A 14,056-nucleotide genomic window follows, 5' to 3' on the forward strand; every position below is an offset into this window, starting at 1 on the left:
TCCAACACTTCTTTCACATATTATTATTATTATTATTGGGACTAAGCCCAGAGAGGGATACAATATCCCAATCTATTCTTCTTGAACGAATAACCCAGCTTCAAAAAATTTTATTGGGCTTGAAATAAAAATGGCCTAAACATTTAACCACATTAATTAACATAATGTAGTACTTATCTTATTAATCACTTTTACATGTTAAAGCCTGTTGTCTCTGCTTCGGTCAGACTTGTTGTTTCTTGGGAAACATCTTTACACGCGTCCAATAACCATCTACTCCACGTTGCTTCAGTATGAAAGGAAAATTTTTTCTTTCATCACCGTAGCACTACCCTTATTCTTATACCTCTTAAACACTTACTGACTTGAGCGTCAGAGTCTCATTTGCAGGTACCCACCTCCTTATTTTTTTCCTTGCCGACGTATAACTCATCCTGACGAAAAACTTGAAGACATTCATCGACGGACGAGCTATACGCCGGCCAATCTTAACAAGAACAATATGTATATTTTATACAAATAGTAAATTGAATCAACTAGATTTGCTGATTCGATTTATATTAAAAAAACATAAATCAAATTTTACATAAATTTATTTTAAGACATAAATATAAAATTGTAAGTTAATTTATTTTAGAATATTGATATAATTTTGATCCTCAAATGATTTGGTTGCGTAAATTATTCGAAAAAAGGTTCTTGGATGAAATCTTAGATACAAAAAATGTTTTTGCTATTGACTTTAAACTCGTTGCAATGCAAGTAGTCCTTCTAAAACTCATTTAACAACAATATGTAAATACAAAATTTTTTTTCTCTTGTTCATAATTTCTTTTGTTTATTATCCACCAATTTGAATAGATTTTTTTTATGGGTATGAATAGAATTTTTTATTAGGATTTAGTTTTTAAGATTAAATACAAAATTTGTTATAATAATATTTTTTTAATCTGAAAAGATGTATATCTCTTGCTTGTAATATGTAATTTTTTTTTAATTTTAAAATTAAAATTGTGCTATTTATGTTCTTGATATGGATTTTTTTTATGTTTTCTTTACACGAATTATTTTACTACTTCAATATTACGACTTAAGATTAAAAAGAAATCTTCAGAGATAAAAACATTACAAATTAGTAATATAAATTGCTTCACAATAATTTGTATAAGATTGATTTTATAGATTTTAAAATAATCTACACTGTACAGGAGTAATTGTACAAATAACAAGGATAATTTATCCTCTATTTTAAGGAGAGATCTAGAACAATTGCCTAATATTAATACATAATAACAATAGTAGACCCGTAGATTAAGATTAAGATTAGATTATATGGATAATATTTTTTCAATAAATAGATTAGATTAGATTATAAGTTTTTTGTTGTTTAAAATTAAAAAGGTAAACTATCAAAACTGCTGTGAAAGATTTTAGAGAAGATAAAACTACTTTTCAAAGATCAAAACAACAAAAAGGTTCCAAGAATTAAGAAACGTGTGAAAGAAAATTAAAGAAATTATTTTTTATAAGTAGTAAAAAATTTTGTATTTAATATTTGTCTATTTAATTCAAATATTTTGATAGTATATAAATAACTATTTAGAATGTGCATATAAATATTTAGTGCAAAATTTGATTTTTAATTTTTTTTATTTTTATAAAAAGTTTTTGTTATTCACAAAAATTAGCAAAAAAATTAACCAAATATAAAATTACTAAAGTTTTGATATGAAAATATCTCATCTTTTTAATTATATTTGTAAAAGATAAAATTAGGATTTTATCTTTAGAACTCTTTTTGAAAATATATATCTAATTTTCGATTATTTTTGTTATGCTTTTAAAAACAACAATTTTGTTATTTTGATTAAATTTTCGTCAACAATTCTTTTGCTCCGGGAAAATTATATGAATAGCACTCCTAATCCGTATTCAAAAGGTTTTTAGTTGAACATTTTAATTCTCAACAAATTTTAATCACTAAATCAGTTTTTAATATTTTGTTTTGTTAGATAAATTATTTTTTATGTCAAAATTTGGTAGAAATTAAATAAATTTTAATAAAAAATAACAATATTTAAATTTAAATAATTAAAAATTTAAAAACAAATTTGAAGAATTAAAATTTATTAACAAAATAAAAATTCTAAAACTGATTTAAATAATTAAAATTTACTGAAAAAGAAAAGATTAAAAATTTAACCAAGATATCCCACAAATTCATAAGTTACTACTTACTAGTATTCTCTCTTAAATCTCCAGCTGTATATAAAACACGCAATCTCTCTCTTTTGCGAGTGTATGCGCTTGTGTCTCTAAAACCCCAAAACAAAGACTTAAGGCGGCGACCCTATTCTCTTCTCTCTTCTTCTCTCAATTCGATCATGGCAGCTGTTACTCCTTCTTCTGACAGTATCCTTTGTTTTCCCTACCTCTCTTTTTTCTGTTCCTTCATCTCTCGCATAAAGTTTCAATCTTTTCTATTCAATTCTCCGTGCTATGCTTTTTATTTGTTATGCTCTTCTGTTTCTAATTTATTCATAGGGTTCTTATTGTTTTTCCCTTTCCCTGCTAGTAATTATAGTATTTATCGTTATTTATTCTTTCTCTTTTTTTTAAGTAATAAATTTGAATTTGAATGCTCTTTTTGCAATTGCAACCTCTGTGGTTAATTGCATAAGAGTTAAAATATTGATGCTTTATGCATAGTTTCAATTTCCCCACAGGAACTTTGTTGTGTATCATCATATAATAATGATAGTACTAATGTTGAGTTTGGTTATAAACTTATAATTATTATTATCTCTTTTTCTTTGTGTTTGCTGCAAAATAGATTTTGTGAAAGTTAATTTTACTTTTCCCTTAACCTTTGCACCAATAGAAGCTGCAGATTTACTGCAAAATTTGTCCCTGGATTCGGAGCCCAAGAACATGGGAGTTCCTGAGCCTGCAAAGAAGGTTATTATTTGACCCCTTTTTTTGGTTGCATACATTTTATTTTTGGCTTCTAACATGTGTTTGTTTCTATGCAGAATGGACCTGCTTTCTCCAATGGAGCAGCTAAGGGGATGAATAAGCCATTCAATCCAAATGCAAGCTTTGTTCCGAATGGGTACCATTCTACTGCATACTATTATGGAGGTAAGGTAAGTTACTGTTGCTTATGATGAGGATAGATATATGATTCATAGTGTATACAAAAGAAATGTAGACATTGCCATTTGAATGTCATATTATGATGTTTAGAGATTGACACTTCCCCCCTGCTCCAGGTTATGATGGGCAAAGTGACTGGAATATGTATTCTAGGTATATGAATGTTGATGGAGGAATGGCTCAAGTAAGCAACTCTTCATCTTGTTACAAGTTGTGATATGTCTTTCTTGAATGATTTTGAGGATGATGATGCCGAAGTTCTATGGGGTGCTGGCCAATTTCTGCTATATTTTGACCTTTTAAGATGAATTTGATGGTGTGTGGATATGTTTCGGTTCCAAAAAACCATTGTTCCTAATGAATGATAGTTGTTTTGGATTTTCAGTAATTGTTATTTCAAATTGCTGAAATTTATCGTGATCATAAAATTATTAGAGCATAGTCTTCTATTCTTTTGCCACTTTTGTCGTTAGTTTCATCTCTAATTTGTTTTAATTGTTCTTTTACCTTTAAGGTTATAGTTTGTTCTTTTACTTCTATATGATTACACATCAACATAAAAGATGATAGTTGTTTTGTCTGATGGATCTAATAACAGGGTGTTTATGGAGATAGCTGCTCTTATATGTACAATCAGGGTTATGGTTATACACCTTATGGAGCGTATCCACCACCGGCCACTTCTCCACCCATTCAACATGATGGTCAACTCTATGGGATGCAACAGTATCACTACCCTTCTTGTTATTACCAATCTCCAGCCTCTACTGATATGCCGCATGCTCCCAACAAAATCGGTGTTCCACAAGTGGAGGAAATATCAACTGCAGTTAATGCCGATCATGTTCCTTCATCAAATGTCTTTAATAAAGGGAATACCGTTACCATGGCCAATGGCGACCGCTCAAACAAAAAAGGGTTGAATGCGTTTCTAACAGGTTCCCAGCATGGTTCTTTGAATTCAAATGATTTTTATCAGGTGGCTAACATGCCGGCATGTGTCCCTTTGTCTGGGCATCAGGGTCCAAGAATTAGCACCCATGGCCAACAGTCGGCCTTTCCTTCAGATGTTCCATTAATTTCTGATAGGCAGTCCAAACATGGAGCAAAGGCTGGAATATCTTCATCTGTTGGTCCTCTCAAAGATTTCAATGCACAAAGGAATCAAAGGCTACCTCAGTCACTTCCGCAATTCACGGTATGTTTCAACTTTTCTACGTGTTCCTTTTTGTGTTGTGTTATGCACTCAAATGTTCATTTCTCACTCCTATTTGGGTGGAATCTTGTAGCAGTGTGGCTTCTATATGCACAATTGTATCAAAATTTAACTGGAATCATACATTTTGGTTGCAGAACTTTCACAGTTCCAGAGGCTCATCTGGACTGGAACTGGTTTCTGGTTTCATGAACAGGATGTATCCGATCAACAGCGTGTACAGTCGATACGGAAACACATTTAGAGCTGATTCTCGTTATGGATCCAGAGCTGGATTCGAGAATAAGCTGAGAGGCACAGGTGATGGTTATGGTGTTGACCATTTAAGAAAGAACGTTGATGGATTTGGCGAGATGAATAAAGGACCCAGATCTATCAGGAATTCTGATAATAAGGGCACTAAAAGTCTTGGACCTGTCACCTTATTACTGAAGGGACAGGACCTTCCAGTGAAGAGTGATTCAGATAACAAGGAAGCGACTCTGGCTCCCAAGAAGGAGCAATACAATGGGGAACATCTTCCTGAGAATTACACTGATGCAAAATTCTTTGTTATTAAATCCTATAGCGAAGATGATGTTCACAAAAGTATAAAATATAGCGTTTGGGCTAGCACCCCTAATGGAAATAAAAAGCTGGATGCAGCATATCAGGAAGCCAAGGAGAAGTCTTGTCCCATATTTCTGTTATTTTCGGTGAGTGTGATATGCAGCATTTTGTTGCTAAATTCTTGGATTTTCTTTGTTAAACTAATGTTAGTGTTCCTCTGGCATTCATTTTATTTGGCTACAGGTCAACACTAGTGGGCAATTTGTTGGTATAGCAGAGATGGTTGGCCCTGTCGACTTCGGCAAAACTGTAGAATACTGGCAGCAGGACAGGTGGACCGGTTGCTTTGCCGTCAAGTGGCATATAATAAAGGACATCCCAAATAGCATTTTGAGGCACATAACACTGGAGAACAATGAGCATAGACCTGTTACAAATAGCAGGGACACTCAAGAGGTATATGCACTGCCTTGTTTTGCCACAACATATCCCAGCTCCTTATCAATTAAAATTTCATCCTTTATATGTGTCATTTTGCAGGTTCAGTTTGACAAGGGCGTTCAGATTGTCAAAATTTTCAAGGAGCATTCAAGCAAAGCATGCATCTTGGACGATTTTGGGTTTTACGAGACACGGGAAAAGGCCACTCAGGAAAGGAAATCCAAGGAACATGCAAAACAGGTAATTACATTGCTTTAGTTACTCATGTTATGATAACTTCTCCACATTTGGCATATTCTATATAAATTTTCAATGATATTCCCTGTGTCTTTCGCCTCTTCGAAGTGGCCATTTTTTCCTTTCTGATTATTAAGCTTTTGTTAATCATCTGATCAAAATAACAGGTTAGCAACCCTAGTGAAATAACAATTGAGACAATTGTGTTACCCAAATCTCTTGAGGGCTCATTGCTGAATGGATCAGCCGCTGCTGATGCAGCCGAAGGAAAAGGGAATGGAGCCATCACAGTACTTGAAAACTCCTCGAAAAGCTGTTAAACTACAGAAAGAAATTTAATTTTTGCATTTTAGAGTCTTGATTTTATTTTTTATTTTTTTTATCTAGTTCCTTTAGTCATCTTGAGAGTGAGTGAGTGAGTGAGTGTATGTGTGTGTGCGTGTTTTTTTTTCTTTTTATTTGGGTTAAATTATGATAAGAGTGGTGTTTTACAAGAGCTTTAAATTATCCCATCCCTAGTTGACCTTGGAGAATACTATTTTAGCTATTTTAATAAATTGTAAGTTATTAAAATAAGCCAAATCAAAAACACCCCAACGGAAACCAGCTATGTACAAAGTTTACTAAATGTGAGATCGAGGATAAATTTTTTTTTTTCTGGTGATACGAGGATAATATTACAAAATGTGTGATCGTCAAAATGAGTTAAAAATAAAATGATTTTAAAAGTATAATTGGATCGGAGAAAAACCCTAGGTGATGCATTTGGATCTCCAACGCATTTTAACAAGGAAAATAGAAAGTACTGGCATTGGGTTACAAGGCTTTTCTGTACTTCTATTTGATGAAACTGACAAATCTTGGGCTATAATATTTTATTTAAACAATCAGGAGGGTTGTATTTTTTTATTAAGTTTAATTATTATATTGAATTTTATAATTTTATTAAATTTATAATTAGGTCTTTATAATTTTTATTTTAAATGAGTTTTTATATTATTTTTGATTTTATAAAAGTTTTTATTATGTTAAAAATATTAAAATTAATAGAATATTTTTGCTAAAAATTATAAAATTAAAGATCTAATTAAGTTCTTAATTGTAAATATCTTCAATTTAAAAAAAGAAATTTAATTAATTCTAATATTTTTCATATTGACAAAGATTTAATTACAAAATTAAAAATATTGTAAAGAACTAATTAAAAAAAATATATAAAAATTTAATTATAAATTTAATAAAAATATAAAAATTAACAGAACAATTAAACCTTTTTATTATTAGGATATAGTTTGGCTATGTGTTTTTCAAAAATGTTAGCCAGCCAAGTAATATTTTAATAAGCAAAGTATCATTTTTGTTCTTAACATTTGAGATAAGTCTTGAAATTGTCTTTAACGTTTAAATCTTTTTATTTAAGTACCTAACGTTTTAAAATTGTATTAATGTTGTCCTGTTGTTAGGAGTTTGTGTTAAAATTTTTATTCTATTTATAGTCCAATTTGTTAATATAGAAATTAGTCATGGTGATATTATAATTATTAAGAAATTTTATTAACTAATTGCATTGACAGCTTGTTTGTTCTTTAATGGAAAGAACACGACTGTTCATAAAATTTATAAAATATGGGTCTCCAATTCTAATTATCACAATAAATACTCTGACTCCATCTAAGTTGGTGGTTCAAGAATTTGAAGTTTCAAATTAAAAAAAGATTATTGACAATGGCTAGAGATATGGACAAATCCAGGAATTTCAAAGTGGAAGGATCGAAAATTAAAATTTTGTATAATTAAATATAATATCATATATTTAATAATAGATATAATTATAATTTTAGTTTTTTAATTAAAAAATTAATAAATATTTATCAAATAAAAAGAATTATCTCAATCTTTATAATTTTTTTATAATTTTTTTATGGTTTTGCATCTAATAAAATATAAGATAATCTATTTTTAATTATTTTGTTAATTAATTTACTTTATTAAGTATTTATGTGACATGAGTTATAGTTTTATATTTTATATCATTAAAAAATATGACATAAAATAATATAAATTAATTAAATTAATAATTTTATTATGTGAATTTAAGATATATTAAAGTATTTTTATATAATAATATGGATAAAAATTAATAGAAAAATAAAAAATAACTAAATAAAATTAGAAAAATAATAATATTATTATAAATAATATTAAAGTATTTTTTATATGATTATAGATTGTAAAATTAATTTTAAAAAAGAAATGTAAAAAAAATTTAAATCAAATAAAAAATACAAATAATATTAAATATATGTAGAAAAATCTAAACTCTAATACATAAAAAATATCAACTTTTTTTATTATTATTATACTATTAAATTTTATTGTATAATGTATCTATTAAAATAGTATATGAGTTTAAAATTTGTTGGTGGAGGGTCAAGGCCACTACTTGCCTTTCCTTGACTTCGTTTCTGGCTGGAGGTACATAAATTACTGATTTTATAAAATTACTAACAATCTGTTAACAGAATTGATAATGGGACGAAATTAAGACAATTTAAAAATGTTAGAGACTTAAATAAGACGAAAACATTAGGAACAAAAATTATACATTACTCTTAAAAAAATTACCAAATCAAATAAAATTAAAGTAAATTTTAACGAAATGACTGGTATTACGAATTTAAGATTTTTACTTATCATAGAATACTTCTAAAATTACTAGTAAATAAAATTTTGAAAAAAAAAAAAATGAGTATGATACATATATAATAAAACATAAATAATACCTTTTTGTCTTTACTGTATCAAATTTTTTTAATATTTAATTTAAATAAATTTTATTTCTAATTTAAAAATAAATTTTAATTATATTCTTTAATAATATTAATAAATAAAAAAATGAAAAAATTAGTACAAAAAAGGACAATTTTGGAAGTATTCAACACAAAATTAATAGATAAAAAATTTTGGGGAACTCGTGATACTCACTGGTTATTTGTTTAGAAATATTAAAACACAACAGCAACAAGGACAAAGGCTTAATATTATTTCACATATTGCATAAATAAAAAAGTTCTTATAAATATTTGTAAATTTTTAATTTTAATCATACAATTTTATAATAATTTAATATTGATAAATTTAATGATATATAGTTATGTTATTTCAATAAAATAAATATATGATTGGCTAAAATATATATTATTTTTGTTTTGATCTAAAGTGTGCATATTTTATATAAAATTAAAACTTGTTTAAATCTTATTTAACTTCTTAAGAGAAATTAACACTAATTAATTAATAAAAGGATCACTTATATGAAAATTATTACACAATGATTTGTTTGAAAATTAAGCGATTGATTATATTTATCTTTTATGTAAGTATTAATATCCTGTAACTTTTTCTCCATTTTTCATTCTTTTAAATTCATCATCAAATTAAAATCTCACACACCTTTGTACATAAACCATATATATCATTTGAATTGAAAAATAATCATAACATAGAAGTAACATGTGGATAAATTATATTATAACACGTAACATCAAACGAGCATGTAAAAAATTATGTTATCACATTGCATTGCAAGACAGTTATCATGTTACGTGTTATTAATAGACACTTCTAATAGACACTTCGTATAGAAGTAATAAACAGGTCTAAATTCGTTAAGTTAGTACATGTAATTTACCAAAAAAGTAGATCATATTAAAAAATTAGAACGTCCAAAAGTAAAATTCCACCTAATTTGCACTGTTTAAATTGCAAGTTTTAGTAGGACGCAACGGGACAGACTTTTTCATCGATTGATTTTTAGGTAAGAGCATATTAACTTCCCTCAACTTAACTTACAAGACAATGAAGATGAAAATTGATTGTTTTAGATTATGTTTATATTGTTTTGGAGACAATATTTATAATTATGTTTATTTTATTTCGGAGACAATATTTATAATTATGTTTTGGATGAAAACTTGATTTATAATTATGTTTATTAGATATTTATAATTATAAAAATTTTAATGTTTATAAATATAAAAAATAATATTTTTATGTCTTTTGAAATTATAAATTTATTAATATGATTGTAAAATTATATATATTATTTAGTAGTTAATAGTAAAAAAAAAAAAAATAGGAGTTTTGGTAGACTTAACTCGCCAGCCCGCAATTAGGTGGAATACGGTGGAATTCTAGAATCGCCTCATTAGACGGGGCGGGGCGAGCCAGCTTGCCAAAGGGCAGGCTTCTGGCGAGGCGGAACAAACTTCTCCACTTGCCACTTCTAACTTTGTACTTTTGTTTCACATAGTCAAATCTTGTTCTGACATGTAATACTGACTGATATGTTAGCATGCCACGTCTCGACGTTAACATAAATCACTTAAAGGGCTAACTTGAGCCACGAATTAAAAGTTTAGGGTCTAAATCGAGATGTGAAAATTTAAGAACAAATTTGACGTCTGTGGCAAATTTTAAAGACCAATTTGAGTATTAATTAAATTTATTATCGACAAAAATATCTGCAAAATATTCTACAATACGACAAAAGTGCCTAACGTTTAAATTTATATCCTCAAAAGGATTTTAGAGATCAAATTATGATATAATTTTTTGCAAATAAAATTAAAAAATAAAATATTTTTATCATTAAAATTTGATAATTTTATACTAAATATTTTTTTGTGATTTTTTTAAATGGCCAAAAATATTTTTAAAAAATAAAAAAATTTAGAGATAAAATTTTGATATTTTTGCATGCACTTTTGAATATTTATCCAAATATTGTTAGACAATTTTAAATCAAAGATATGCAATTTGTTAAATATAAAAGTAATTTACCACTTATAAAAAACATATTTTTTAATTAATTTTATTGCATTTGAAAATATTTTGAGGCATTTTATCACTAACAAATTTGGAGGTATTTATGTGAGAGTTTGTAATTAATTAGAGAATATTTTTTTGTAGTTCACTTATATAGTCACACACCGAAAGAGGGAAGTGTTCTTCAAAGAAAGTGGTTCTGCCCCAACAAAATCCCAAAGAATAACAAAAATAAAAACTGAAATCTAGCAACAAAAAAAAAAGGATAACGAGGGAGATTTGTGGCCTTTGCTTAGTTTCGCTCCTTGTCCTTTTATGTCAGAATTGGATTTTCCCATTCAAGAGAAATGCCCCAAGTTCAAATCTCACTAATCCCTCAATTGAGTTTGATAACACTAATTCAACTCACACTCTTTAAACAAAGCAAGAATAATCCAAAACACATTTGCACTTTTTATGCCACAAAATAAAATCCAAAAGTGTCTGTTAGGCTAAGCCTTAGCAACAAACATGTCACACACTAATCTGTGTGGAAGCTGTTAAAGCTTTAATAAACTCATTCCTCTGTTCCATCAATGGCTTCTTTTCTTTCCTTATCTCTTCCGAAACTAAACTTGATAAAAGCCTCATCAACATCTGCTACTACTACTTCTACTAGTGTCTCCACTCCTGAGGCACTCAACGAGAAATTCGGCCGAAAAGGCATCAAGTTCTTTGAAGCTGACAGTGTCCCGGTTGTGGAGCTTTCGGTCCGAAATGGCAGCTCATTGAGCCTAAGGATACCTGATGCTCATGTGACATCTTACAGGCCACATGTTTATTGGAAAGATGATGGTTTTGAGGAGGTGCTTTATACAATTCCGGCTGCCGAAGCCGGCCTTTACAAGGCCAAGGGTGGGATTGGTTTGATCTTGAATGAAGCAGTGCAACCTGGAGGCAGACAGTTACTCCCTTCAACTTTAGAGTGGACTGTAAATGATGCTGACTTCGACGCCATTGATGCTGTCCAGGTACTGCAGCTTCCAACCAATCCATAGTTGGAAGTTGTTCAAATGAAAAACCAAACTTACTATAAAATAATAACAAAAATTAAGCCATTAATCAACTATCGCATGGAAATATATATTCGACTTTGTTAGGTAGACAATGACTTTTGTGAACAATATGAACAATGAGTTCTAAAATTGACCCAATAAAATAAAAATACACTACACTTTTAAATTATCCGCCTAAATCTTAATATTAGGATAACCATCTTTACACTTAGTGAATTAAACATCCGATATATCCATTATTCATATTATTTAGTATTTTCATTGTCTATTTATATTTTTTCATATATATTTGATGTTTATTTGACCATTCGATTCTTTGACTGTTTACTTGTCGGAAGGACAAAGTGCCCTGTAAAATTATCCAAGTAATTGCTCTAAACAGTAACAATTGTTTTGACCAATTATTTAGATGGTTCGAGATTCATTAGAAATTTTTAAATTGTGAAAAAACCCTTTGTATTTCGAATATATAGTTAGAACCAAAAAATACATTTATTTTTTATTATATTATTGGAAAAAAGTGATTAACCTACCATTTATCCTAATAACTAATTACTTGTATTTGAAAGTTGAAACCAACTTTAATCAACTCCTCATTTTATTTTATTTGAAGTAGGGGCTGCTAGCATTTCCTTTAACAATCTTGTTTATCAAATTGTGAAATACTGAGTTTTTGTTCCCCCAAGGTTGAATTGAGCTGCACTAGTAGATTTTTGGACATCACATACGTTGTGAGCCTTTATCCAGTGAGCATGGCCACAGCAGTTATAGTGAAGAACAAAGCTCCTAAGGCTGTTACTCTAAACAATGCCATACTCAGCCACTTTAGATTCAAGACAAGAAATGGTGCAGCAATTCAAGGCCTTAGAGCCTGCTCATACTGTTTGCACCCTCCTCCGTCTTCGCCTTTCCAAATCCTGACTCCGGCCGATGCTACGAAATCCGAGCCTCCCGGATGGCTTTCCTTCGGCGCTGAGCCGGAACCAAAGCCGGGGACATGGGGTCAGCAAGACCTGACTTTTACACTTCTTGAGAATAAGATGAGTAGAGTCTATGCAGCACCTCCAAGTGAAAGATCAAAGCCATTTTACAATACTCCACCTTCCAAGTATGAAACCATTGATCAGGTTAGAATCCATGATATAACAATGTTTTAGAAATTACAATATGCTGCACAGCTTTGTATTTACATATGAAATGGGTAGAATAATTAATTTCAAACACAAACTTTTAACAAGAGGAATAGTAATACTAATGTAGCATCAATATAAATTACTGTAAACATAATAATGTATTTGTTTCGTTGATTATTAAAGATTTTTTACTTATCTAAATATAGAAAATTTGTATAATTAAAACTTTCTATTTAAGTGTGCGATAGTCAACACTATGTGCATTCAATTGCATAACAGTACGTCACCAAAATAAGTACTTTTGCGTTGATTGTATGAATGATCATCTAAAAGAACTAATTTGATTAAACAAATGTGTAAATCGTTTTACACCGTGAGTGCATTAGAATTAAATTCTTATTTTACATGTTTATTCGAATAGTCCTTGTTTGTTTCTACAGGGACGAGAGCTTTGCTTCAGGGTAATAAGAATGGGGTTTGAGGATATTTATGTATCAAGCCCTGGTTCATTGTCAGAGAAATATGGAAAAGACTACTTTATATGCACTGGCCCTGCTTCAATACTGGAGCCTGTGACTGTGAACCCTGGTGAAGAGTGGAGAGGAGCACAAGTTATTGAGCATGACAATCTCACTTAAAATCCCATTTTGTTTTTGCTGTAAATCTTTCTTTCTTTCTTACCTACTATTCTCCAATCCTTTTATGATTTTTTGTATATGAAGCATTATCTGAATTGTTCTTGCCAAAATTCATACAACTTTTAATTGAATGAAATTTAGTTACTATTCATTCTCTATTAACAATTATGCTTGCCATGAGATCAAAGTTTTTCTCTATCCGTTGTTGTGTCCCTTCTTTTGGAGTGGATAGAAAATCTGTAAATTTCTTTCCCTGGAATAAAAACTTTTCTTTATCTTTGTCCCTATCCTTCTTTCCAAACATCTTTATGTATCTGTATTTCCATGGTTTGTATTTCCGTCTAGGTTCAATAACAAAACAGAACCTAAGGCTATGTATGTTTATTGTATCAGAATTCAGAACAATGGGGACACATGCACAAAGATACACATACACACAAATGCAGATGCACATGAATACATGTTCTACTTGATTGTTAAAATATTAATGAGACAGAAACATAATTGTTATTGAAAATTAATTTTACGACTAATAAAGAAAAAAATGTTGGTAATGAAAGTGATAAGAGTAGAAAGTAGAATTTTAATAATTTTAAAAGAACAAAATTGTAATAAAAATTTGTGTCTTTATCTAATATTTGTGTCTCAACTTTCTATTAAAATACTAAATACATGTATTTTGTATGTGATGTGCTAATGTGTCTTCAAAATTTGTGTCTCATTAAACAAACAATAGGCATGCATCACCATATTCAAAATTTGAGATTTTGTATTTGTATAAACATTCTCTAAAATACAAAGAGA

At 29.2% G+C, this 14,056-nt stretch overlaps 2 protein-coding genes across 3 annotated transcripts; both read left to right on the forward strand.

The window, feature by feature from the left end:
• Nucleotides 1-2,302: 2,302 nt before the first annotated feature.
• On the forward strand, nt 2,303-6,093 carry LOC130935822 (YTH domain-containing protein ECT2-like). 2 transcript variants are annotated; one of them, XM_057865726.1, is made up of 9 exons: nt 2,303-2,412; nt 2,882-2,958; nt 3,033-3,141; nt 3,273-3,340; nt 3,755-4,354; nt 4,510-5,067; nt 5,165-5,377; nt 5,462-5,602; nt 5,767-6,093. In XM_057865726.1, exons 1-9 carry the CDS (start codon nt 2,385-2,387, stop codon nt 5,917-5,919), a joined length of 1,947 nt encoding a protein of 648 aa, XP_057721709.1. In that variant the 5' UTR covers nt 2,303-2,384; the 3' UTR covers nt 5,920-6,093. The 2 variants fall into 2 exon arrangements, with proteins under 2 accessions (XP_057721709.1, XP_057721710.1); XM_057865727.1 differs by lacking the exon at nt 2,303-2,412 and having other exon boundaries at nt 2,876-2,958; nt 3,033-3,146.
• A 4,706-nt stretch (nt 6,094-10,799) lies between these two features.
• LOC130933422 (photosynthetic NDH subunit of subcomplex B 2, chloroplastic) lies at nt 10,800-13,475 on the forward strand. The gene is made up of 3 exons (XM_057863033.1): nt 10,800-11,436; nt 12,168-12,608; nt 13,055-13,475. Exons 1-3 carry the CDS (start codon nt 11,002-11,004, stop codon nt 13,250-13,252), a joined length of 1,074 nt encoding a protein of 357 aa, XP_057719016.1. The 5' UTR covers nt 10,800-11,001; the 3' UTR covers nt 13,253-13,475.
• Nucleotides 13,476-14,056: the final 581 nt, after the last annotated feature.

The sequence above is a fragment of the Arachis stenosperma genome, chromosome 6, assembly GCF_014773155.1.
Source record: "Arachis stenosperma cultivar V10309 chromosome 6, arast.V10309.gnm1.PFL2, whole genome shotgun sequence".
In the NCBI taxonomy this organism is placed as follows: Eukaryota; Viridiplantae; Streptophyta; class Magnoliopsida; order Fabales; family Fabaceae; genus Arachis; species Arachis stenosperma.

Coding starts and splice junctions, on each gene's coding strand:
- LOC130935822 (XM_057865726.1), top strand. CDS start 2,385: ATGGCAGCTGTTACTCCTTCTTCTGACA. Junction 3,341..3,754: donor TTGATGGAGGAATGGCTCAA/GTAAGCAACTCT, acceptor ATCTAATAACAG/GGTGTTTATGGAGATAGCTG. Junction 4,355..4,509: donor AGTCACTTCCGCAATTCACG/GTATGTTTCAAC, acceptor TTTTGGTTGCAG/AACTTTCACAGTTCCAGAGG.
- LOC130933422 (XM_057863033.1), top strand. CDS start 11,002: ATGGCTTCTTTTCTTTCCTTATCTCTTCCGAAACTAAACTTGATAAAA. Junction 11,437..12,167: donor ACGCCATTGATGCTGTCCAG/GTACTGCAGCTT, acceptor TGTTCCCCCAAG/GTTGAATTGAGCTGCACTAG. Junction 12,609..13,054: donor AGTATGAAACCATTGATCAG/GTTAGAATCCAT, acceptor TTGTTTCTACAG/GGACGAGAGCTTTGCTTCAG.